This window comes from Oncorhynchus masou, chromosome 22 (assembly GCF_036934945.1).
Source record: "Oncorhynchus masou masou isolate Uvic2021 chromosome 22, UVic_Omas_1.1, whole genome shotgun sequence".
NCBI classification, from domain to species: domain Eukaryota; kingdom Metazoa; phylum Chordata; class Actinopteri; order Salmoniformes; family Salmonidae; genus Oncorhynchus; species Oncorhynchus masou.
The window spans coordinates 22,049,683-22,076,993 of NC_088233.1; the positions used below are offsets into that span (position 1 = coordinate 22,049,683).

At 42.8% G+C, this 27,311-nt stretch overlaps 2 protein-coding genes across 3 annotated transcripts in view; both read left to right on the forward strand.

Moving 5' to 3' along the window:
• Nucleotides 1–7,278, forward strand: part of LOC135509182 (DNA-directed RNA polymerase III subunit RPC2) — a 49,483-nt gene extending 42,205 nt beyond the window's left edge. The window contains exons 25-28 of the mRNA XM_064929618.1: nt 4,953–5,119; nt 6,012–6,125; nt 6,416–6,589; nt 6,732–7,278. Of these exons, the coding sequence (XP_064785690.1) occupies nt 4,953–5,119; nt 6,012–6,125; nt 6,416–6,589; nt 6,732–6,861 (585 nt within the window). The 3' untranslated portion in view covers nt 6,862–7,278. The remainder of the gene's footprint in view (nt 1–4,952; nt 5,120–6,011; nt 6,126–6,415; nt 6,590–6,731) is intronic.
• A 6,063-nt stretch (nt 7,279–13,341) lies between these two features.
• Nucleotides 13,342–27,311, forward strand: part of LOC135508673 (transcription factor RFX4-like) — a 36,286-nt gene continuing 22,316 nt past the window's right edge. For both annotated transcript variants that reach the window (XM_064928909.1, XM_064928910.1), the window contains exons 1-12: nt 13,342–13,720; nt 15,951–16,037; nt 16,545–16,605; nt 18,189–18,312; nt 19,623–19,684; nt 20,006–20,219; nt 22,110–22,187; nt 22,561–22,724; nt 23,035–23,135; nt 23,309–23,367; nt 23,485–23,629; nt 25,358–25,452. In XM_064928909.1, coding sequence (XP_064784981.1) covers nt 13,678–13,720; nt 15,951–16,037; nt 16,545–16,605; nt 18,189–18,312; nt 19,623–19,684; nt 20,006–20,219; nt 22,110–22,187; nt 22,561–22,724; nt 23,035–23,135; nt 23,309–23,367; nt 23,485–23,629; nt 25,358–25,452 — 1,233 coding nt within the window. In that variant the 5' untranslated portion in view covers nt 13,342–13,677. The remainder of the gene's footprint in view (nt 13,721–15,950; nt 16,038–16,544; nt 16,606–18,188; nt 18,313–19,622; nt 19,685–20,005; nt 20,220–22,109; nt 22,188–22,560; nt 22,725–23,034; nt 23,136–23,308; nt 23,368–23,484; nt 23,630–25,357; nt 25,453–27,311) is intronic.

The window sequence follows — 27,311 nt, forward strand, 5'->3', positions numbered from 1 at the left end:
CTTGGTGTGTTTGGACCATGATAGTTTGTTGGTGATGTGGACACCAAGTTATTTAACTCTTGACCTGCTCCACTACATCCTGTCGATGTCAATGGGGGCCTGTTCAGCCGTCTTTTCCTGTAGTCCACGATCGGCTCCTTTGTCTTGCTCACATTGAGGGAGAGGTTGTTGTCCTGGCACCACACTGCCAGTTCTCTGACCTCCATATAGGCCATCTCATCATTGTCCGTGATCAGGCCTACCACTGTTGTGTCGCAAACTTAATGATGGTGTTGGAGTCGTGTTTGGCCACGCAGTCGTGGGTGGACAGGGAATACAGGAGGGGACTGTACACACCCCTGAGGGGCCCCAGTGTTAAGGGTCAGCGTGGCAGACGTGTTGTTGCCTACTCTTACCACCTGGGGGTGGCCCGTCAGAAAGTCCAGGATCCAGTTGCAGAGGGAGGTGTTTAGTCCCAGAGTCCTTAGCTTAGTGATGAGCTTCATGGGCACTATGGTGTTGAATTCTGCGCTGTAGTCAATGAACAGCATTCTCACATAGGTGTTCCTTTTGTCCAGGTGAGAAAGGGCAGTGTGGAGTGCTATTGAGATTGCGTCATCTGTGGCTCTGTTGGGGCGGTATGCGAATTGGAGTGGGTCTAAGGTGTCCGGAGGATGCTGTTGATGTGAGCCATGACCAGCCTTTCAAAGCACTTAATGGCTACTGATGTGAGTGCCATGGGGTGGTAATCATTTAGGCAGGTTACCTTCGCTTCCTTGGGCACAGGGATTATGGTGGTCTGCTTGAAACATGTAGGTATTACAGACTCGGTAAGGGAGAGGTTGAAAATGTAAATGAAGACTCTTGACAGTTGGTCCGTGCATGCTTTGAGTACATGTCCTGGTTATCCGTCTGGCCCAGCGGCTTTGAAAGTTGACCTGTTGTACGTTATCACACAGTTATCCAGAACATCTGGTGCTCTTGTGCATGCTTCAGTGTAGCTTGCCTCTAAGCAAGCATAAAAGGCATTTTGGTTGTCTTGTAGGCTGGCGTCAGTGGGCAGCTCATCTCTGGGTTTCCCTTTGTAGTCCGTAATCGTTTTCAAGCCTTGTCAGAGCCGGTGTAGTCGGATTCAATCTTTATCCTGTATTGATGCTTTGCTTGTTTAATGGTTCATCTGAGGGCATAGCGGGATTTCTTATAAGCGTCTCGATTAGTCTCCACCTCCTTGAAAGCGTTAGGTCTAGCCTTTAACTCGGTGCGGATGTTGCCTGTAATCCATGGCTTCTGGTTGGGATATGTACGTACAGTCACTGTGGGGATGATGTCGTCAATGCACTTATTGATGAAGCCGATGACCAAGGTGGTGTACTCCTCAATGCCATTGGATGAATCCAGGAACATATTCCGTTCTGTGCTTGCGAAACAATCTTGTAGCATCTGTCATCTGACCACTTCCGTATTGAGCGAGTCACTGGTTCTTCCTGCTTTAGTTTTTGCTTAAAAGCCGGAATCGGGAGGATAGAATTATGGTCAGATTTGCCAAATGGAGGGTGGGGGAGAGGTGGTCTAGGATTTTATTTTTCTATGGTTGCACATGTGACATGCTGGTAAAAATTTGGTCAAACTGATTTAAGTTTGCCTGCATTAAAGTCCCTGGCCACTAGGACCGCCACTTCTGGGTGAGCATTTTCTTGTTTACTTTTGGCCTTGTAGAGTTGGTTTAGAGCGGCCTTAGTGCCAGCTTCATTCTGTGGCGGTAAGTAGACTGCTACGAATAATATAGACAGTGTGGTCTACAGCTTATCATAAGGTACTCTTCCTCAGGTGAGTAATACCTTAAACTTCTTTAATATTAGACATTGCACACCAGCTGTTATTGACAAATGCACAAACACCCACCCCTCGTCTTACCAGAGGTAGAGTCTCTGTTCTGCCGGTGCATGGAAAATCCTGCAAGCTCTATTGTCTGCATCTTCATTCAGCCACGTCTCAGGGGAACATAAGATGTTAGTTTTTAATATCCCGTTGGTAGGATAATCTTAATCGTAGGTCATACATTTTATTTTCCAATGATTGCACGTTAGCAAGAAGAACGGGTGGCAGTGGGAGTTTACTCGCTCGCCTCCAGATTCTCAGGAGGCTGCCCGATCTGCTCCCCTTTTCCTCAATCTTTTCTTCATGCAAAAGGCGGGTATCTGGGCCTGTTCCCGTGAAAGCAGGAAATCCTTCTCGTCGGACTCGTTAAAGGAAAACGTTTTTTTCCAGTCTGCGGTGAATAATCGCTGTTATGCTGTCCATAAGTTATTTTTGGTCATAAGAGACGGTAGCAGCAACATTATGTACATAATAAGTTAAAAAAATAAGTTGTGCTAAAAAACTAACAAAATAGCACAATTGGTTGAGAGAATGTAAAACGTCAGCCATGTTTTTCGGCCCCATCATTATTTGACACGGACAGATTTGCTGCCCGTTCCCAACTAGGCTAATCCTTGTTATTGGGCTAAACACAATCCACAGCTGGGCAATTTTTTTAAGAAGCATTATTGAATTTCTTTCTGAACAGACAGCAGTAATTCTAACTTTGGCAAATGTATTTCAATTTATCAAGCATGCTAGGGCACCTCCAGCACCCTTCCCACGGCTATGATTCTATAAGGAAATAAAGTACGTGCAACATTGGAGGGATGAAAGTTGCAGGCTCATGTCTATCAGAGCAGAGGGGGGAGAGAGAACGATCAAAGAAAGTGTATCTTATTCTAGTTCTGTGAGCGATACAGGTGCGCTTCTCACTCACCACAGCAATTGCCATGGTCTATATTGGCTACAATGTTAATCACACCATAAACTAAACACAGGCTGGCCCAACACTAATCAATTCTTGGAATATCAGGCACGTTTTCATAGTTTTTTGGGGTGTCAAGCGAATTAGAGAACTTGAATTAAGCACTTACACTGTCTCTGTTTACATTTATTTTATATACAGTTTAATTTGATCTGCCTTGTTGACAGTAGTCCCTTATCATTGGCTAGCGTTGTCATGGACAGAACACATCAATGGTTGGCCGGCGAGGATGATTATATGTGCTAAAGTTAGAGGTCAGAGGGTCCGTCTGCCTGTGACCTTAGTGGTAGCTACTGCTCTGCACAACCCACAACAGCCACACTCCTGCTGGGTTTTTGTTTCTCTCTGGCCCTTAATTGATCAATCAAAGTTATTGATTAGCTAGAGAATGCACACACTGGTTAGCCAGTTCTAAATTGGTCTCATTTAAAATAAGGACATAAACCACTGAACCTGTAGGCCTGTAACAGTAAATGCTCTACAACACAACTGTCATTGCTCTTTTATCTAATCTTAAACAGTTGTGTTCATTATCATCATGAAACATCCTCTCACTGTCAACTGTGTTTATTTTCAGCAAACTTAACGTAAACATATTTGTATGAACATAAGATTCAACAACTGAGACATAAACTGAACAAGTTCCACAGACATGTGACTAACAGAAATGGAATGTATCCCTGAACAAGTGGCAGGATCAAAATCAAAAGTACCAGTCGGTATCTGGTGTGGCCACCAGCTGCATTAAGTACTGCAGCGCTACTCCTCATTGACTGCACCAGATTTGCCAGTTATTGCTGTGAGATGTTACCCCACTCTTCCACCAAAGCACCTGCAAGTTCCAGGACTTTCCTGGGGCGAATGGCCCTAGCCCTCACCCTCTGATCCAACAGGTCCCAGATGTGCTCAATGGGATTGAGATCCGGGCTATTCGCTGGCCATGGCAGAACACTGGCGTTGCTGTCTTGCTTGAAATCACGCACAGAATGAGTATGGCTGGTGGCATTGTCATGCTGGCGGGTCATGTCAGAATGAGCTTGCAGGAAGGGTACCAGGAAGGGTACCACATGAGATTGCCTGCAATGACAACAAGCTCAGTCCGATGATGCTGTGACACACCGCTCCAGACCATGACGGACCCTCCACCTCCAAATCGATCCCGCTCCAGAGTACAGGCCTCGGTGTAATGCTCGTTCCTTCGACGATAAACGTGAATCCGACCATCACCCCTGGTGAGACAAAACTGTGACTCGTCAGCACTTTTTGCCAGTCCTGTCTGGTCCAGTGATGGTGGGTTTGTGCCCATAGGCAACAGTTTTGCCGGTGATGTCTAGTGAGGACCTGCCTTACAACAGGCCTACAAGCCCTCAGTCCAGCCTATTGCAGACAGTCTGAGCACTGCTGGAGGGATAATGCATTCCTGGTGTAACTCGGGCAGTTGTTGTTGCCATCCTGTACCTGTCTCGCAGGTGTGATGTTTGGATGTACCAATCCTGTGCAGGTGTTGTTACACGTGGTCTGCCACTGCGAGGACGATCAGCTGTCCTTCCTGTCTCCCTGTCTTAGGCGCTATAGGGCGCTAAAATGCTCACAGTACGGACATTGCAATTTATTGCCCTGGCCACATCTGCATGCCACCTTGCAGCATGTCTAAGGCACGTTCACGCAGATGAGCAGGGACCCTGGGCATCTTTCTTTTTGGTGTTTTTCAGAGTCAGTCGAAAAGCCTCTTTAGTGTCCTAAGTTTTCAGAACTGTGACCTTAATTGCCTACCGTCTTAACGACCCTTCCACAGGTGCATGTTCATTAATTGTTTATGGTTCGTTGAACAAGCATGGGAAACAGTGTTTAAACATTTTACAATGAAGATCTGAAGTTATTTGGATTTTTACGAATTATATTTGAAAGACCGTGTCCTGAAAAAGGGATGTTTCTTTTTTTGCTGAGTTTATGTACTGTCTTGAAATGATTGTGATGAGACTAGTTGTATTCATCAGGGTACACTGTAGCAAAATGTTTAGAAAATTAGCATTCCTTATCGGACAAGTTCAGGTAGTCCCTCCCATTTTCAGTCAGTTTTTTTGCTCTGTTAGGGTCCTATTCATTAGGCACCAATCTCCTCCACCAGGTGGGGAAGCTGATTGAGCTGCTGGCTGGTAAAGCGGGGGTGATGGACGGGAGGTTCCACTACGGCACGGCCTTCGGGGGCAGCAAGGTAAAGGACGTGTGCGAGGACCTGATCCGCTATGGGTACAACTACCAGGGCAAGGATTACGTCACCTCGGGCATCACTGGGTAAACACACAGACATGTTTTGAGTAGGAGACATGGAATGGATGAGTGTATATTAACCTGGTTAAATTGTACTGTTTAATACAAGAAGTGAAACAATGGTTAGTCCATTGTTCAGTCTGGTTTAACCAGGCTAGTTGTATTTATCAATGTATACATCATGTATGAGCATTACAGCATGGCTGCGAACATGACTTCTGTATCCACTGATTTAACAGTATTATTCACTTTATTAGGCAGACCACTCCTTTCATGAAAAATGGTTCGCGCCTACAGACAGTGAGTCAGGTGGCTGTGGCTTGCTATATAAAGCAGGCAGACAGGCATCGAGGCATTCCGTTACTGTTCGATTGAGCGTTTGAATGGTCAAAACGAGTGATCTTAGCGACTTTGAGCTTGGTATGATCGTCGGTGCCAGGCACGCTGGTTCCAGTATCTCAGAAACGGCCAGCCTCCTGTGCTTTTCACTCACAACAGCAGCAGTCCTGTGGGTGAAAACAGCTTGTTGATAAGAGGTCAAAGGTGAATGGCAAGAATCGTGCAAGCTGACAGGCAGGCCACAAACGGGCAAATAATGGCGCAGTACAAAAGTGGTGTGCCGACCCGGTATTAGATGGGTGTACCTAATAAACTGGCCACTGAGTGTCTGCTATTATAGCTATTCTCTAGCTCTGTTTTTTCAATCCTGGTCCTGGGGACCCAAACGGGGGTATACATTGTATTTTTTTCACTTGCACTAACACAGTTGATTCAACTCATCAGGTCTTTGATTTGAATCCGGTGTCTTGGAAAAAACAAAAATGTGCACCTGTTTGGTCCCCAGGGGTGAGGATTGAGAAACACTGCGCTATCTGTGAAGTCCCAAAATTTGAAGATGGGTTGTTCTCTCCCTCAGAGAGCCAATTGAGGCCTATATCTACTTTGGGCCTGTGTATTATCAGAAACTAAAGCACATGGTACTGGACAAGATGCACGCCAGAGCCCGCGGCCCCCGAGCTGTGCTCACCAGGTAAGATAAATCCAAAAAAGTTATATACAGAGTTTGGCTAACTTTTACTCAGGATGCCATTTTTTCAAATGGTTGGTGATGTAGTAATACCATAAACTCCAAAATGTCTACTTGGTTGTGTTTGTATGATACCTTCCCTATCTAATACTACAGTTTTGTACTCTGTCATATTGAAACTTAAAAATAATTTGTCCACTAAGTACAGAAAGTAATCCATGAGCCATACATGACCCAATACCCCTCCCCCCCCTTATCTTACCTGCCGTGTCAAATGTTGCTGTTCACCTCAGACAGCCCACGGAGGGGCGCTCTAGAGACGGAGGCCTACGTCTGGGAGAGATGGAACGTGACTGTCTGATTGGCTACGGGGCCAGCATGTTGCTGCTGGAGCGCCTCATGATCTCCAGTGACGCCTTCGAGGTGGACGTGTGCGGTCAGTGTGGCCTGCTGGGATACTCCGGGTGGTGAGTGTCCTTTTTGGTCCGTCTGTGATTCTGTATAATAGTAGTCAGACTTGACGTTGATGCCAAGGATCTGTTTCCTTGTATTGTAGTTGCAGATTGAACTGCTTACAACCAATAAAGTACTTGATGTGTGTGTCTCCAGGTGCCACTACTGTAAGTCCTCCTGTCACGTGTCCTCGTTACGGATACCCTACGCCTGCAAACTGCTCTTTCAGGAGCTGCAGTCCATGAACATCATTCCCCGCCTCAAACTGGCACGCTACAACGAGTAACCTTGTCCCCAGGCATATTGCTACCACATACCGAGTTTGACACAGAGGGAGGGAGCTGGCTGTTGGAGGGGGAGCTAGAAATGAGACAGACAACAACAAGCGGCATTGATTATCCAAATTGACAACTGTCAATATAATGAAGCAGGAAATACTATAGCACTGTTACAATAATGGAATGGCTACAGTATGTCAGAAAATTAGTTCATGTAAAACCGTACAAAAAGCATTTGTTTTTGTTTGCAGAACAGAAAAATATTGGCTACTGGAATACATTTTTTGGTTTGCTTTTGTTTGACATTTTTTATTGTCTTAATATTTATAAAACATTTCAAGAGTTTTGAATGCATGTTTAGCTACATTTGTACTTTTTTGACTCTTGTTTTGTTGTGTAATTAATAAACAAATATTATTTCAGGATTTGTTTCACTTTGTATTTTTATTGTGGACCTCAGATCATCATTTCAAATAGTTGGAGACATATTTAAAATATACAGGAACCAAACTCTTCTTGAATTAGATGTTGGACATTACATTTTGAAGTTTCTCTCTTTGATTACAGGTAGTTTTGAATGGTAAAATTTGGGCAATAATCTTAAGATAAGGTACATAAGAAATTGGTTGTCATTTAGCAGTATTCTTTGACTAATGATAGCAAATGTGAGGATATTTACATTTGACACAGGATGACCCAATGTGTATGGGTAGAGGAGTTTGACACTGAATACCAGACACCACTGAGGATGTGTTCAGTGTGAACACTAAAGAAGCCTATTGTCCTTCTCTTATTAACAAAACAGCAATACATTGACTATTTTGTGTCATCCCGTTTCAATGCAAAGCTTTAACACCACTAACATATACACAGTTTAAAGTTTACCCCCACCCACACAGTTGAATTGAAGCTTTTTGATTGGACAAAAGCAGCGCACATCAATAGGACGGCGAGGAGGGTAGAGAGGGTGGCTGCACCTGTCCCAGCTAATGAGGCTCTAAAGAGCCAGTAAAGGGCTGGATGGGAAAGGGATGTCCGCCGAGGGGGAGACAAGACTCCGCCTTCTTGTTCCTTTTTTACTAAATTAATTAGATCCTCATTTTGGGCTGTAGTTTAACGTGACCAACTCAATGGGACTCTCTGGGCTTGTTTGATGTTGTGTTAGAATGTTGAAGACTCTTGAAGACACCTTAATTAGGCGGTTATAACGTGAACTAATTAGTTATTTACAGATTTATTGGTCCAGTTCCTATTCTATCAGCAGGCAAACTGTTGACCGAGCAGATCATCTCTCAAACAGGTTTCCAGCCAACCTTTTTACACGAGTAAAGTAGTCTACTTGTCGGATAAAATGTCATGACCGGTCTGATGGAAACCGAAAAATGTATGGTAAACTTTCCAAATGTCTAGCGTATTTTGTATTGTCGACAAGGTGGGATATTTTTGTGTCGGTAAAATTATTTATAGGAAAAATATTGATATAAATGCCATTTTATTGAAGTAAATCAGGAAAGCATGCAGTTTATTAGGCTGCAGATTAAATAGTTAATGAACTTCACTGGGTGGTGAAAGTGCCATGTGACGAGTTTGATACTCATTTCCAATAAGTATCGAGAGTCTTGTTCTAGTGACATGATCATAATGCGTGGTTTGATAAATACAAATAATCTCGCTCTTTAGTACATCATAATCTCATTATGTAGGCATAATGTGCGCTGTTGGCTAGACCACACGTGCCAATACCGAAGTGTGCAAATAACTCAACGTGGATTTTTTTTTAAACCTTTCAGAGTTGAAAATGCGATGGAAACCCATTTAACTTTATTTTTTGTGACCGCAAATGGTATTTTTATGTGCACTACGTCATCACACACAGTCTTATCTGCAACAAGTCAATTTGATTGAAACATCTCTGGTGGGAAAATGCGGATTTTTTTTTGTTTTATTTGTTTTTTGTTGTTATGAACACAACAAATAAATAAAAAAACAGAAATATATAAACAAGAGTACATAAACCTAACAGACAGGGGTATTACATATCAGGATATTGTTTTTATGTTGATTTTGGAATATTCGCATGAAAATCTGTCTCCAGTTTGATGGAAACCTAGCTAACATTAAAGGCTGTGATTTGAATGCCGACTATAAATACACACATACATTGATTAGATAACGGGTTTCTTTAGTAGCCCAACCTGTAGTACTGTTATACCAATGTTATGTTTAGCAGTTTTGCTTCATGTACTATTATACCTTACCAAGCAAAAAGGCAGTTACTGCTCATTTGGTCAAAAATGAGTTAATGTATTTTTTGCTACATTAAATTGTATGCTTAATCATGTGGACAAGTATCCTGCCTCTGTTGTGTTTTGGAGAAAATGGGGGTATCGTCCGATGGGGCCACAGTGTCTCCTGACCCCTCCTGTCTCAGCCTCCAGTATTTATGATGCAGTAGTTTATGTGTCGGGGGGCTAGGGTCAATCTGCTATATCTGGAATATTTCTCCCGTCTATCCGGTGTCCTATGTGAATTTAAGTATGTTCTCTCTAATTCTCTCTTTTTCTCTCTTTCTTTCTCTCTCTCTGAGGACCTGAGCCCTAGGACCGTGCCTCAAGACTACCTGGCCTGATGACTCCTTGCGTTCCCCAGTCCACCTGGTTGTGCTTCTGCTCCATTTTCAACTATTCTGCCTGCAGCTATGGAACCCTGACCTGTTCACCAGACGTGCTACCTGTCCCAGACCTGCTGTTTTCAACAGTCTAGAGACAGCAGGAGCGGTAGAGATACTATGAATGATCTGCTATGAAAAGCCAACTGACATTTACTCCTGAGGTGCTGACCTGTTGCACCCTCTACAAACACTGTGATTATTATTATTTGACCTTGCTGGTCATCTATGAGCATTTGAACGTCTTGGCCATGTTCTGTTGTAATCTCCACCTGGCACAGCCAGAAGAGGACTGGCCACCCCTCATAGCCTGGTTCCTCTCTAGGTTTCTTCCTAGGTTCTGGCCTTTCTAGGGAGTTTTTCCAAGCCACCGTGCTTCTACACGTGCATTGCTTGCTATTTGGGGTTTTAGGCTGGGTTTCTGTACATCACTTTGTGACATCAGCTGATGTAAGAAGAGCTTTATAAATACATTTGATTGATTGATTGATTGATGTTAGCAGTAACTGCATAAAGTTACTGTGAAACCAAGGTAAATAAAATAAAATCTTCTCAGTTCCACGCTATGAGCAGTTACTGCCTTTTGCTTGGTAGGGCTGTATTGTGCTGTAACTCACGTGTAGAGTGTCTCGGATCTATACACATCCTGATCATTCTGGAAACAGTGCCTTCTGAAAGCATTACACCCCTTGACTTTTTCCACAGTTGTGTTACAGCCTGAATTCAAAATTGATTAAATTGAGATGTTTGTGTTACTGGCTTACACACAATACCCCATAATGTCAAAGTGAAATTGTGTTTTTTGAAATTTGTACAAATTAATTAAGTACGAATTAGGCAATAACGATTCCAACCCTTTATTTTGCCAAGCCTAAATAAGTTCAGGAGTTAACATGTGCTTAACAAGTACCCCACACATACAACTATCTGTAAGGACCCTCAGTCGAGCAGTGAATTTCAAACACAGATTTAACCACAAAGACCTGGGAGATTTTCCAATGCCTTGCAAAGAAGTTTAAAGTTTTTATGTCATGTGCACAAGTACAGTGAAATGCCTTGCAAGCTCTAAACCTAACTATGCAGTCAACAATAACAATGTAATACTAAAATTACATAAGAAATAAGAAGAACATGAGAAAGTTAGAAAGCACAAGGTCAGTCAGATCAAAGCACCATATTTACAATGTGCAGCGATACTGGAGTGATAGAGGTAGATATGTATAGGGGTAAGGTGACTAGGCATCAGGATATATGATAAGAGCACCTTTGGAGGATGGGTAAAAAAGTTCAAAAGCAGACATTGAATATCCCTTTGAGATTGGTGAAGTTATTAATTACACTTTGGATGGTGTGTCAATACACCCAGTCACTAGAAAGATACAGGCTTCCTTCCGAACTCAGTTGCTGGAGAGGAAGGAAACCGTGTAGGGATTTCACCAAATTGTGAATTTAAAACAGTTACGGAGTTTAACTCTTGAGGATCGGACCTTTAAAAAAATATATGTTTTGTCTAAAATGACATACCCAAATCTAACTGCCTGTAGCTCAGGACCTGAAGCAAGGATATGCATGTTCTTGATATCATTTGAAAGGAAACACTTTGTGTTTCCACACATTTGTGGAAATGTGAAATTAATGTAGGAGAATATAACACATTAGATCTGGTAAAAGATAATACAAAGAAAAAAACTTGTTTTTTTTTCATCATCTTTGAAATGCAAGAGAAAGACCATAATGTATCAGTCCAGGTTAGGCACAATTTATATTCTGGCCAATAGATGGCAGCAGTGTATGTGCAAAGTTTTAGACTGATCCAATGAACCATTGTATTTCTGTTCAAAATGTTGTATCAAGACTGCCCAAATGTGCCTAATTGGTTTATTAATACATTTTCACGTTCCTAATTGTGCACTCTCCTCAAAACAACAATATTATTTCACTGTTATAAGTTCTGTAAATTGGACAGTGCAGTTAGATTAACAAGAATTTAACCTTTCTGCCCATATCAGATATGTCTATGTCCTGGGAAATGTTCTTGTTACTTACAACCTCATGCTAATCACATTAGCCCACGTTAGCTCAACCGTCCCGTGAGGGGGGACACCGATCCCGTCAAGGTTTTAATGGCTGTAAAATGACGAAACTGCAACAACATTGCAATTTCTCCACAATATTAACCTAATTGACAGAGGAAAAATGACAGAAGCCTGTACAGAAAAAAATATTACAAAACATACATCCTATTTGCAACAAGGCACTAAAGTAATACTGCAGAAAATGTGGTAAAGAAATTCACTTTTTTGTCCTGAATACGAAGTGTTATGTTTGGCGAAAATCCAATTAAACACCTTACTGAGCACCACTCTCCATATTATCAAGCTTAATGGTGGCTGCATCAGGTTGTGGGTATGCTTGTAATCATTAAGTACTGGGGAGTTTTTCAGGATAGAAAAGAAACAGGAGCTAAGTACAGGCAAAATTCTAGAGGAAAACCTGGTTCAGTCTGCTTGTCAACAGACACTGAAAGATGAATTCACCTTTCAGCAGGACAAAACCTAAAGCACAAGCCAAATCTACACTGGGTATGACTCAAAGCTGTAATCGCTACCAAAGGTGCTTCTACAAAGTATTGACTCAAGGGTGTGAAATCTTATGTAAATTAGATATTTCTGTATTTAATTTTCAATAATTCGCAAACATTTCTAATATGTTTTTATTATTGGGTATTGTGTGAATGGGTGAGGAAAAAATTATATTTTGTCAATTTAGAATTCAGGCTGTAACAGCAAAATGTGGAATAAGTCAAGGGGTATGAATACTTTCTGAAGGCACTGTATATCCTGCATAGCTAGCTATAAGTATCGTGTGTTGTACTGCATGTTGGTGAGTCTCCACATGACCTGTGCTCTCATGGACACCACACATATTCTCCCACATGCTCTATCCCAACTGTTCTGGATGCATGGTAGGAGCACTGACACCGACAGTGTCCCCACGCCTACGGACTGGCAACCCTGAAGAGGAGGAGAAAGTCTTCCACTGCCATCCACGGTGTGGTGAGTAATTCAGCCGTAATCCCCTTTTCTCCTCCTTTCTCCTTCCCCCTCTCCCCCCTCTCTCCTGTGGTTCCATTCATATTCTAATCACAGCTTTCCCTTCTCCAGCTCACAGGCACTCCATCAGAGCCCCCAGCCTCAGGCTTTGCACTTTTACTTCCCCCCTTTGTGGCCAGCGCTCTCCTCCGAGGCTCACTAAAATAAGGTTGCCTCAAGGAGAGAGGGAGTATGGGGAAAACGGAAAAAAATTCACACTCATGCCATTTTGGACTAATTTCTAGTGTGTAGCTGATCAAATGTCGATGGTTTTCTGTAGGCAACTTTTTTGAGAAAAAAATAAAAAGGCATCTTCGCAAAGATGGGGGATTGAAATGAGAAAGTGATCGTAATGTGTGGAAAAATAGAATCTCAGGTAGCACTCTCTGTAAGTAGTCTCCTACAAACTTAATCATGTGGGCATGTTGGAGTTCCCAGGGCCAGTGGAGGAAGACACAGATCAGAAAAGTTCTGAAACTGGCCAACAAGTGTTCATAGGAGCTGGGACTTTAAATAAGAGGGGTAGGAGGAGTGTGTGTGGGGCTGGGGGGGGGGGGTATGAAAACGTATTAAATGCTATAATGGAAGACGGGGAGGCCACAGTGCTAGGATTGCGTAGATCTAAGCCTCTTTTTTTCTTGGGGAGGGAGCCTTTCTTATTCAAAACAGCCCCACAAAAGGCTTCCAGTGAGCCTTGCCACATCCCCATCTGACTCGAGGCCATTCATCAGCCTTCCGAGCCTATCAATGACATGTCCCCATCAGGGCTGCTATAAAATCAGACCCTTTCCCATGAAACATCAGCAAACATTTTGACGGGTCTGGCTTTCCCCCCCGCTGCATTTCTGGAGTCTCTACCCTCCTCTCCCCTCACCACCTCCCCTCACCATCACCACCGACACCCACCCCTCTTTTGGCGGAGCCCAGAGCCTCACCATCTCCTGCCACGGATAGGCAGTGGTCACGGGGAAGCGAAGCCAGACAAGGGAAGACCTACTGAGGAGGGGGAGCCGTACACAGAGACATTTTCTTGGAGGAGCCAGTTTGCCATTGATGGGAAGAGGATGCATTGTGGGCTGCTGGAGGAGCCTGATATGGATTCCACAGGTTGGTCCTGCTGTCCTGCAACCCTGCAGCTTTGCCTTGACTTATCGGGATGCATGGGGAACCACTCTAAGTTGTGGATCACTATAACTGGGCCCCTGGGAATTTGTGACTCTCTACAACCATTTTAGAGAATTTTTTTGAGTGAATTGTTGATGAATGCATTTGTTGTTAATGTGAGGGATTACTCACCATGGCATTGCATTTGTTTGATTTTGGTTTCTTCAGATGTCAACAAAAGTGGCCTTGTGGATTTGTGCCATTAATTCATGATACATTTATACCAACAATAATACGGTTTTGAGGGGTGGTTTGATTATGGAAGGACATTAGGGCCTTTCATTTGTGCCACAACCTTGATTAAGGAGCAGTAATTTCAACTCTTAGACAGCCCTACATTCAGCAATTTAATGCAATCTCTTTGGGGGGAAAAAAATCTTCCAAGCCTTCGAGGCGTATGTAGCCTGTGATGCACCTGCTTCTCGTAAACATCTTCTTGGGGGAAATAAGCTGCCAGTCCACTGAGGTATGATGCCCGGAGCAGGATAATGTCGCATGGCATGACGCAAGAATTAGCCTAAAGTAAATTCAATTTAATATTAAAAACAACATGTTTACGGTAAAGTGATGAATGTTGCTGCTTTAGCTAAGAGTTTTTCTACTTGGACTCTCAATCTAACTTCCTACCGAATAACTTTATTATAGGCTCATTTATTTTACTTTATTGAATATTCATCAAGGGAGTTTTTTCCCCTGATGTTTCTATGAATTCACTGTCTGGTGTTGAGTTGGTTAACATGAAAGAGTGTATTCCTTAAATACATTATCAGAGATCCGTTTCGTCCATTGATTGAATTTAATCCAGTTAATTAGAGCTCTATTTTATCTGTGCTCATGGAAAATGATTCAATTACAGCCTAAGGATAAGTGCTACAATAGAGAATTATTGTCATCTCAGTGGACTAACCTCATCAATGACTGGGGAAACCTATTTGTAGTATCAGCTAGGCTAATGCACAAGACATTGAAATAAGTTACAAGTCTTCCTAATAATGTATTTCAATTAATTGTAATAATTGGTCTAATAATAATAATTAATTATGTTGATTACAAATAGCCCGATGATAATAATTATAATTTTAGTTTGTTCATTTGATAATACTGTTAAACTTATGCCTATATGGAACGGATGACAGCGTGTTCTTTGGTCAACGATGTTAGGTAGCCTTACCATCTTTTTCTGTTCTTACAATTAAAACCTAATGCCTGGCCTTAGGCTATTGAATATAAGAGCATTGCAAAGATCAGAGCTGATAAATTAGGCATAGGCTACACGTTTTATTTTATTCATGAGATAAAGCATTCTAGCCTACTTTTAGGCTATTTATTCTAACTGAGCATGTCACTCATCAGCCAAAAGGTGACTGATATTCATTTATCCTAAAAGTTCGCAGTCTCTAAACTTTTCTACTTGTATGACCTATTCTCTATCGCCTTCTGATGGGATGGAACCTGTTTATCGTTAGATGGAACAGGTTGCCTTGCCAACAGTCAAACCTGGCAACTGCTACTATGGTGATTGTAGTCATGGCGGGAAACAGGATCTACAGGACTACGATAAATATAAGTTTTTCTGTCCCAAGAAAGGACACCAGTTGAGCTATTTCTAAGTAGAAATTAGAATGGGACAAAGGCTTCTGTGTCGCTCGCGAGGCTGCTCTAGCAATGAGCGCGGGCTCAATTGGGGCAAGTGTGCGTGCTTGTAGTCTCCCCAAGAACAATGAAGGATTCCTGCCGTTTTGGTGAAAACATTTCAAATAGAAACACAGCTGCGCTAACACCCCCAAAATCGATTATAGTCGAATTGCCCTGTCACATATTTTTTTTGCATTTGGCAACATTTGTCTCAAAATGTATTTATAAAAAAGCCACCTGTTGCAGATGCAGCTTGAGTAAAGTACACTTTCGATAAACCTATCCGAATATGATTGTTAGATATTGATTTATTTAGTAAACTTTTGTATAATATAGGGCCCTATATTGATTAGGGCCAATAGAGTTACCAATATTGGACAAATCATACCACCACCCAATAGTCGCCATATAGACCTTCAGCCAAATGAATAAATAGGCTATGCGAATTAACCTTTATGTGGGCCATAGAAATGAAACCTACAATTGTAAATTCCTGTAGGCTTTTATCTGATGTGTGGGCCATCTTGCCTTTTTCCAGAGAGCTGGATTGAAAGATGCCTCAACGAGAGCGAGAGCAAGCGGTATTCCAGCCATACATCCCTGGGGAATACGTCCAATGACGAAAGTAAGCAGTGACGGTGTAACGCTTTAATGTTGTATTACAGCAAGTCATAAAGTAATGGATAAATATATGTTGAAATAATCTATTGTCATAGGTCTAAAATAAATTGATATTTGCTATAATAAGGTGCGCTATAATAGGCTTGGTGCGCAAATTATCGCAAAGGTTAGTGTTTTTCTCTTGTAGACTGTTTGGAATTTGATCAAATAGAGCACACCTTTATTTACAAAACACGTGTCAATAAGATGTCCCTGATAATCCACTGATTTATATTAATCATAATATTGTGGCACAATAGAATTGCTGGATAAAGAGAGAAATTAATTATAATTGTTTTTGTGTGCTGCATCAAACTTCAACCTTTTCGAACCCTGCTCAGTTTTGATCAAAGATATCTGTTTTTTGATATTCACAGAAATTTATTATTATTTTTTTAATTTTATTGCCCATTACTTAATTGAAGATATTCATTTGAAATACATTGACACGTTTCTTTTTTGTCTATAAAAGATGAGGAGAAAGAAAACAACAGGGCTTCTAAACCCCATTCAACACCAGCTACCCTACAATGGTAAGTGCTGGAGTTAATTCACCTCTTTCCTAACCTGTTTATATAATGTTGCATAATCCTAAAGCTCTTATTCTAGAGCTGTAATGCTGTAATTTAATGTTCTCAATGCATAAACTATACAACACATTTATTTTCTATTATTTGGGGCATTTACAATTTAGCTTTTTGTTTGTTGATAAAGTTTACAAGTGCATTTCCCCATTTTGGTCTTATATTGTTTGCTGCTTAAGGATTGTATGCAGTCTTCTCATGTAGTGTCACATAATTTGATCGTGTAAAGATGAAGGACAGAATTGTACCTTTGAGCAGCACCTTTTGAGAAGAGAACTGTCAACTTTAGCGAGCATCGTAAGGGTGCTTACAGTTTACATGTACAATATGACATGGCAGGCCGCTGTTGGGCTGGAAGGATGGTTTAGTGTAAAGGCTTTTTCACCAAAATAGCAGTATCTGTTTACCTTCATAGAACCAGAGACCTGTGCATTTGCACCTGTTATGTTCAGAAGATAATATGTATTAGACTCAGTTTAAACAGGAAGCTGGCTATATCAATACATTTTTCTTCTTTTAATCATTTGTTGTCTATATTTGATATTGCATTCCCTCTGGTGGAAATTCCACACTGGTGAAATACTTGATCAGTCTCTTCCTTGGAGACTTCATTTTTTGAAGGGTGAGGATTGAATTAGTGTTTTTCAGTCATTTTCATGTGACTTTCGTGGAGGCACGTTGTTTTGTGTAATGTTGTTGTCAGACACATATATTTCCATTTAAATACACATACCTGGTCTACATAGACAGTCTGAGTCCATGGGAATATTATGTACAGGAGCGTTGTAGGTCTCCAGGGATTACAGTCCTTCACACTTCAACAGCAGTAATGGAACTTCCCATTTTCAACTCACTTCTGAAATGGCCTGCTTTATTTTGGTGTATTGCTTGAGGCAGGTGTTCATGAGAAATAATGTTGAGGATCCTTGTAAAATATTCATATTTTATGTTGCTCTGAAATTTGACAGATGAACAAACAGTCTTTGCTTTATTTTGCTGTAATACAGACATCACGTTTCTTTTTATGTTCACCAGATGGTAGAAATAGCTTTTCTTATCATACTACATTTGATAACATACTGTATGTATACTATTAAGGGTGCTTGATCACAACTTTATATTCCCAAATGTATCGATTTTTCTATTTATTATGGGAGCAACTGATGTTTTCTAACACTTTGAAGCTCCTCTCTCACATTGTAATGCTTCGTTTTGTGAGGTATTTAGGCTATACAGTAGAGACATATTCACTGAACTGATGATTGTAGTTCCACCTTTCCCAGATGGTATAAAATAAATCCACATATGTACTTCCACATAGTAGCTCCTAATTCAGGTTAGATTATTTCTCTAATCTCGTCCACTAGTAAATAACCTACCTTTGACTGAATAAGAACACGAGTAGGCTAGGTAATAGTTTATTTTGATACCGGTAGATACTGTAGATGCCAGTCTAGAGATGTCTTTGTGGTCTGTAAAGAGTCCATGTTATTCTATGGGTATTCATTGACAGGTCTGCTTTTCACCTACAGGCTGGAGGAGAACTATGAGATTGCAGAAGGGGTTTGTATCCCCCGCAGTGCTCTCTATATGCACTACCTGGACTTCTGTGAGAAGCACGACACACAGCCTGTCAACGCCGCCAGCTTTGGGAAGGTAGGACACAGTTACTGACCACTTCAACAGGAAATTTTGGAGGGACTGTTTGATTGAGCCCAAACTAATTTTGTGAACATAATAGTTCACAGAAAGAGTACATGAAATGGTCCCTTTGGTGGAGTAGGTTATACCTGCGTAGGAAGGTTACCATCTATCAGTATAGTAAAACATGAAAGGGAGAAATAAGTATACCATTGAAAAAGTATGCCTACTGATGCATGTAGATCAGTCTCATGGCTTGTTACGGTGTGTTTGAAAAGTAAAATCCACATGTAGTTGTTGGGAAGCAATGGAACGGCCCACTGATGGTTCCCCTGAAAACCGCTAGACAGGTTACGCAGCTAAAAGAAACATGCTTGTCTCTGTTCCCACAACCCAGAAAAGCCCCTACCCACATACTCCCAGCCACCCCCCAACACCCGGACCTAGCCCCCCCCTCCCCCCCATCCGTCCTCCACACCACCCCTCCCAAGCTCCTGTCGGAGGATATTGAAAAAGAGAAGGGGCCTGGATTAATGTGTAATTAAAGAAAATTTGGAAGGGTGAGATGTTGCGGAATGTTAGATCAGTGGCTAGAGCAGTGTGGGGTGTCCTTTAGGAAGGCTTCATTGATTCGGGACAAAAAAACGAGTGAGGGCCCCGCCTGCCTCCCTGTCTGCTCATTTATCAAGCGGGGCCTGACAGAAACTTCACAGCTTGGCCTCTTTTTTCATCCCGCACAATGGAAAGCTCCACTGTTTGCTAAAGTTTCTGTACCAGGAGCTGGACCAAGGAGCCAATCTCATGGACAAAAAGAAAGAGAGAGAGAGAGACAGAGGGGAGGAAGGGGGAGAGGGAAGAAGGGGGAGAGGGAGAGATTTTGGAGAGGTTTTTAATGTAAAAAAATTATATCCCTGAGCATGTCAAAAATGGATGGCTCCCAAAGCCTTTTTATCCCACAGCCAGTGGAGACCTCCCTGGGCTTAAGGCTCTGGGAACATCACATCTCTTCATGTCTAGAATATACCATACTTTCACTTGATTCATTGATATGTTCAATGTGGACTTTCATGTCATTCTGTATGAGCTGTACATGGTTAGAAATCATTCTGGATAGGGCAGTTACTTCAGCCGCTAGCTGAGATAATTGTGGACTTTTAAGTGTAGAGTATCTCTTCCCTTATATCTACAGTATGATAGCACTGTCAAGAGTGAAAACACATTTTCATCAGGTACTTTATATAGGGGATATACACATACAAATGCATGAAGAATCTCACAGAGAAAAAATCACTGATAGACTTATTCTAATTCTCTGATTCTAACAGATTATTAGACAACAGTTTCCACAACTGACCACAAGAAGACTGGGCACCAGGGGCCAGTCAAAGTAAGTCAATGTTGTCTCCTACTTTTCTTTCTTTCTTTCTACACACTGGTTTTGATTTTTGTGTTTCACTATTGAAAGAGGAGTATCATTGTGTTAGTGGAGGGCCTGTTTTTAATGATTCTTCAAGCCGGTAATCTTCACCATGTCTATGATTTGAGGATGTTACATCTCAAAATCACATGATGACAAGCTACTGTCTCACACCCTGGTGAAGAGTCCTTAGCTGAAATGTTGGTTATGTAAATCCACAGCAAGGAGAGATGAGTGTGCAACCTTCTTTTCCATTTCTACACCTCTTTAACTGTCAACTATCCCCTATAGGTACCACTACTATGGCATCGCTGTGAAGGAGAGCTCCCAGTACTACGATGTGATGTACTCCAAGAAGGGTGCGGCGTGGGTGAACGAGACAGGCAAGAAGGAGGTCATCAAGCAGACAGTGGCGTATTCACCACGCTCCAAACTGGGGACGCTCCTGCCAGAGTTTCCAAATGTCAAAGACTTAAATCTTCCCGCCAGTCTGCCAGAGGAGAAGGTAAACAGGACTCTAAAACGTCCCAGACCCACAACCCCCTCCTCCCTTATCCAACCAACCCCTCTTCTCTCTCGCCCCCTCTGGCTATCCCCTTTTATCTGCCCTGGACCTCTCGCCCCCTCTGGCTATCCCCTTTTATCTGCCCTGGACCTCTTGCCCCCTCTGGCTATCCTCTTTTATCTGCCCTGGACCTCTCACCCCCTCTGGCTATCCCCTTTTATCTGCCCTGGACCTCTCGCCCCTCTGGCTATCTCCTTTTATCTGCCTTGGACCTCTCGCCCCCTCTGGCTATCCTCTTTTATCTGCCCTGGACCTCTCACCCCCTCTGGCTATCCCCTTTTATCTGCCCTGGACCTCTCGCCCCCTCTGGCTATCCCCTTTTATCTGCCCTGGACCTCTCGCCCCCTCTGGCTATCCCCTTTCATCTGCCCTGGACCTCTCACCCCTCTGGCTATCCCCTTTTATCTGCCCTGGACCTCTCACCCCTTCTGGCTATCCCCTTTTATCTGCCCTGGACCTCTCGCCCCCTCTGGCTATCCCCTTTTATCTGCTCTGGACCTCTCACCCCCTCTGGCTATCCTCTTTTATCTGCCCTGGACCTCTTGCCCCCTCTGACTATCCTCTTTTATCTGCCCTGGACCTCTCGCCCCCCCTGGCTATCCCCTTTTATCTGCCCTGGACCTCTCACCCCTTCTGGCTATCCCCTTTTATCTGCCCTGGACCTCTCGCCCCCTCTGGCTATCCCCTTTTATCTGCTCTGGACCTCTCACCCCCTCTGGCTATCCTCTTTTATCTGCCCTGGACCTCTTGCCCCCTCTGACTATCCTCTTTTATCTGCCCTGGACCTCTCGCCCCCCCTGGCTATCCTCTTTTATCTGCCCTGGATCTCTCGCCCCCTCTGGCTATCCCCTTTTATCTGCCCTGGATCTCTCGCCCCCTCTGGCTATCCCCTTTTATCTGCCCTGGATCTCTCGCCCCCTCTGGCTATCCCCTTTTATCTGCCCTGGACCTCTCGCCCCCTCTGGCTATCCCCTTTTATCTGCCCTGGACCTCTCGCCCCCTCTGGCTATCCCCTTTTATCTGCCCTGGATCTCTCGCCCCCTCTGGCTATCCCCTTTTATCTGCCCCGGACCTTCACTGACTCTGAGTTTAGAGAAGAAGGACCTTGAGGATTTATATGCTGCTGGCTCCTCACTAACTCTTAATCTTGTGGGGAGATAATAAGATCCAGCACCAGACAAAATACAGCCACTAACTGTCTAGCTTTAAATGAGGGGGCCATGATTTTCAATGGTTTGTCAGTTGCTGAACTCTAAAGACGGTTTTATGTAGTTTTGGTGTGTGACCTGTTGCAGGTATTTATTGGTGCTGATGTTTTTGGATAGGATTTATTGTCTTGTTTTTCATATCAATCCATAGATGTATGATATCACTTGAAAACACTAGCTATACTGTGCTGTAGACAGTAGAACCCCGTTCTCAGATTAGAATGTATCTTAACTGAAGCAGCATCCTGGTCATTCACTAAGAATATCACTAGGAAACAGTATGTGCCTTTGATCGAGAGCTTGGTACTATGGGTTCTATCTGCAGGAATATGATTCTGAGATAATTGGCTTTAACATTCGGAACACTCCTTGGATTGAATGGTGGCAGTGATATTTTTGTCTTGTATTCTTATGAACTTACTTAACAACATGAATTGGGATATTTAGAGTACTATATAGGTAGAGAACATTGAACAGAACAAGGCTATGTCAATAGCTCAATTTGGACTAAAATGCAGATAGAACCTTCTAGTCCCAAGCTCTCGCAGTAGCAGTGTGATACAGACTTGGACTACGTTACTGCCGTTCATTTATACTCAGTCTTCTTTATGTTTTCCCACAGGTGTCAACGTTCATCATGATGTACAGAACTCACTGCCAGAGGATACTGGACACAGTAATACGCGCCAACTTTGACGAGGCAAGACACTTTTCATATATGTCCATCTTTTGCTCCCTTATTTACCAGTCCCATTAAATGTGACAGGACTTTGTCTTATGATTTTTTTTAGACTGTAAAACTTAACTCTCTTGTTGAATGTGGTCACAAAAATGATTACGAGCTAAATGTTCTTGGACTTCTAAATGAGGATATCCCATTTTCATGAGAATCGGTTTAGTTCTTACCTAATCTCAGAACACTGAACCAAATGTGTTGTGCTACCAGTCTGTCACAATAAACTACTTCTAACCTAAATGTATCTCATTAGAAAAGTTGGTTTGTGTCTTTAGTCTCTTAAGTTGTATTGTACGTGACATTGAGAGAATGACCCTCCTCTCTTGGGTGTCTCCAGGTCCAGAGCTTCCTGCTGCACTTTTGGCAGGGCATGCCCCCCCACATGCTCCCTGTCCTGGGCTCCTCCACTGTGGTCAACATCGTGGGCGTCTGTGACTCCATTCTTTACAAGGCAATCTCTGGGGTTCTTATGCCCACCGTCCTGCAAGCACTACCTGATAGGTGAGTGCTTGGTTAGTGTAGTGTAGCTCTTCTCCCTTCCCCAGCAATCACTGAAGCCACAATCCTGAGTTTTTGTTTCATTCCATTTCAAATTCATAGACATAGATATAAATGCAAAGACTGACAGTTCATGAGATCCACATAATTGTTCTAAACATATTTGACATGCAAATTGTTGGTTTAAAAAGACTGCAACGACATGCACTGAGTTACAGCCTCTATAGAGAAAAAGAGCTATGAGGAAAACTTGACATTTACCTTTGTGTTATACAACCTTGGTTATTTGTGATGTAATGTAGATTTGTTCCAGTTTGACCCAGGTGATCCGGAAGTTTGCCAAACAGCTGGATGAGTGGCTTAAAGTAGCACTTCACGACCTGCCTGAAAACCTGAGGAATATCAAATTTGAATGTAGGAGTCTGCATTGAAAAATACAGTCGTTACTCTCCTGGTTTTATGACAACAATGTTATACTGAGTCTTGGAAAAAGGGGAATGCACACATTTTAGAAACAGCTTTTAATCAGCAAATGTTATACTGTAGAAAACATAACAGTTAATATTTCCTCTCCCTTTTATCCACAGTATCTAGAAGATTTTCTCAAGTTCTCAAGAGGCAGACATCTTTGAACCATCTATGTCAGGTAGCTATTTCACTGTATAAATGTAATGAAATCCATATGAAAATAAACTGATAAAGGTATATGCAGTCTGTATCACTATCTAATAATGTGTGTGTTTGTTGATCTGTCTCTGGGCAGGCGTCACGGACGGTGATCCACAGTGCAGACATCACCTTTCAGATGATGGAGGACTGGCGGAACGTGGACCTGAACAGCATCACCAAGCAGACACTTTACACCATGGAGGACACATGGGAGGAGCACCGGCGGCTCATCATCGACTGTAAGGCCACAGACACACACACACGTACAGATGCAGACACACACACGTACAGATGCAGACACACACACGTACAGATGCAGACACACACACGTACAGATGCAGACACACACACGTACAGATGCAGACACACACACGTACAGATGCAGACACACACACGTACAGATGCAGACACACACACGTACAGATGCAGACACACACACGTACAGATGCAGACACACACACGTACAGATGCAGACACACACGTACAGATGCAGACACACACGTACAGATGCAGACACACACGTACAGATGCAGACACACACACGTACAGATGCAGACACACACACGTACAGATGCAGACACACACACGTACAGATGCAGACACACACACGTACAGATGCAGACACACACGTACAGATGCAGACACACACACGTACAGATGCAGACACACACACGTACAGATGCAGACACACACACGTACAGATGCAGACACACACGTACAGATGCAGACACACACACGTACAGATGCAGACACACACACGTACAGATGCAGACACACACACGTACAGATGCAGACACACATATGTACACACACACATACAGATGCAGACACACACACGTACAGATGCAGACACACACATGTACACACACAAACACACACACAATCCCTGTAGTAGCATTCACAGTAAGTTACGTTTAGTCCAAAAGCCTAGAATCCACATTCCAAAAAACCCTATTGTGCTCCAATACTTTTAACTTAAATTGCTTGCTCTCCCTCATAGCATTGTTGGAGAGAAATGCACTTCACTCCCATACACCCACACACACAGCTGTCAATAACACACAGTAGATGTCAGCCATTGGACAATCATTCCCACGGCCAGGAAAGTCAAGCCTTAATGATGAAGGCTAAAAGGTTAAACAAGTTGACTCTACTCTGAAACACCCCGTGGACCATTTCAAATTCGTTTCACCGTCAACCCCCTCAAATGGCCATGCTAGGGTCACAGTTCACAGATTGGCATAAAGAGGCCATTTCCACGTCCCACTCTCATTCTGTTCTATTAGACAGAGAGAAATTATGCACAATTTTCCCCCAATTTTATTTCACCTTTATTTAACCAGGTAGGCCAGTTGAGAACAAGTTCTCATTTACAGCTGCGACCTGGCGAAGATAAAGCAAAGCAGTGTGACAAAAACAGCAACATAGAGTTACACATGGAATAAACAACAGTCAATAACACCAGTATTTCTACTTTCACAATAGAAAAATCTGTATACAATGTGTGCAAATGAAGTAAGGAGGTAAGGCAATAAATAGGCCATAGTGGGGAAGTAATTACAATTTAGCAGATTAACACTGGAGTGATAGATGTGCAGATGAGGATGTGAAAGTAGAAATACTGGTGTGCAAAATAACAGAAAAACAAATATGGGAATGAGGTAGTTAGATGGGCTATTTACAGAGGGGCTGTGTACAGCTGCTGCGATCGGTGACTATAACAACAAATAAGACACAGCCTCATATACAAGACATACTGTATACAGTATGCTGCTGGTTTTGGTAGTTTGATTGATTTAAGTAAGGGTAGCTTAGGTCCATAGTCACACACAGCAATTATTCAAACTCTTTATTTGATCCAAATTGTTATCTGCCAAGACTCCGATCTGTGTAGACAAGTATGGAGCTTTCTCCACCAGTTACAAATATATGTGTTAGATGCAGTTCTCGTCTCCTTCCTCTCTCAGTGTACCAGGAGTTTGACCGTCTGCTGGAGGAGCAGTCTTCTATAGAGGCCTACATCGAGTGGCTGGACTCCATGGTGGACCGCTGTGTTGTCAAGGTCAGTTGAGGATGTAAATGCTTCATATAACATATAACTTACAGATGGTAGGCAATTAAGGTCACAGTTATGAAAACTTGGGACACTAAAAAGGCTTTTCTACTGACTCTGAAAAACACCAAAGGAAAGATGCCCAGGGTCACAGCTCATCTGCGAGAACGTGCCTTAGATGCAAGGAGGCATGAGGACTGCAGATGTGGCCAGGGCAATAAATTGCAATGTCCGTACTGCGAGACGTCTAAGACAGTGCTGCAGGAAGACAGGACGGACAGCTGATCATCCTCGCAGTGGCAGACCACGTGTAACAACACCTGCACAGGATCGGTACATCCGAACATCTCACCAGCGGGACAGGTACAGGATGGCAACAACAACTGCCCGAGTTACACCAGGAATGCACAATCCCTCCATCAGTGCTCAGACTGTCCACAATAGGCTGAGAGAGCCTGGACTGAGGGCCTGTAGGTCTGTTGTAAGGCAGGTCCTCACCAGACATCACCGGCAACAACGTCACCTATGGGCACAAACCCACCATCACTGGACCAGACAGGACTGGCAAAAAGTGCTCTTCACTGACGAGTCATGGTTTTGTCTCACCAGGGGTGATGGTCGGATTCACATTTATTGTCGAAAGAGTAAGCGTTACTCTCTTTCCTCTCTGGAGCGGGATCGATTTGGAGGTGGAGGGTCCGTCATGGGGCGTTGTGTCACAGCATCATCGGACTGAGCTTGTTGCCATTGCAGGCAATCTCAATGCTGTGCGTTACAGGGAAGACATCCTCCTCCCTTATGTGGTACCCTTCCTGCAGGCTCATTCTGACATGACCCTCCAGCATGACAATGCCACCAGCCATACTGCTTGTTCTGTGCGTGATTTCCTGCAAGGTGGAATGTCTGTTCTGCCATGGCCACCGACGAGCCCGGATCTCAATCCCATCGACCACGTCTGGGACCTGTTGGATCAGAGGGTGAGGGCTAGGGCCATTCCCCCCAGAAATGTCTGGGAACTTGAAAGTGCCTTGGTGGAAGAGTGGGGTAACATCTCACAGCAAGAACTGGCAAATCTGGTGCAGTCCATGGGGAGGAGATGCACTGCAGTACTTAATGCAACTGGTGGCCACACCAGATACTGACTGCTACTTTTAGTTTTGATCCCGCCCCTTTGTTCAGGTATACACCATTCCATTTCTGTTAGTCACATACAGTATCTGTGGAACTTGTTCAGTTTATGTCTCAGTTGTTGACTCTTGTAATGTTCATACAAATATTTACACATGTTTAGTTTGATGAACATAAATGCATTTTACAGTGAGAGGACATTTCTTTTTTTGCTGAGTTTATATAAAAATCAAATCAAAATCAAGTCAAATTTTATTAATCACATGCGCCGAATACAACAGGTGTAGACCTTACAGTGAAATGCTTACTTACGAGCCCCTAACCAACAGTGCAAACCCCTTTTAACATCTAGGATGTATCATTAGAAAACATCCAGCCATCATCTTTAGGCTTGTGCTTTCTGCTATGGCTACAGTATGCTGTAGGCCATAATCCTCACTGATTTGCTGTACAAATATACTTCAACAATAAAATAACACATGAACGGTCCAGAATGGCCTTGGTAAATGCAACACAAACATCACTGTGGAACATTTTAGGGGGCAATTGAAGAAATTATTTTCTATAGTTTAAGTGGAAACTAAGTGGAAACTATAGAAAATAATTTCTTCAATTGCCCCCTAAAATGTTCCACAGTGATGTTTGTGGTGCATTTACTAAGGCCATTCTGGACTGTTCATGTGTTATTTAATTGTTGAAGAATATTTGTACAGCAAATCAGTAAGGATTATGGCCCTTCA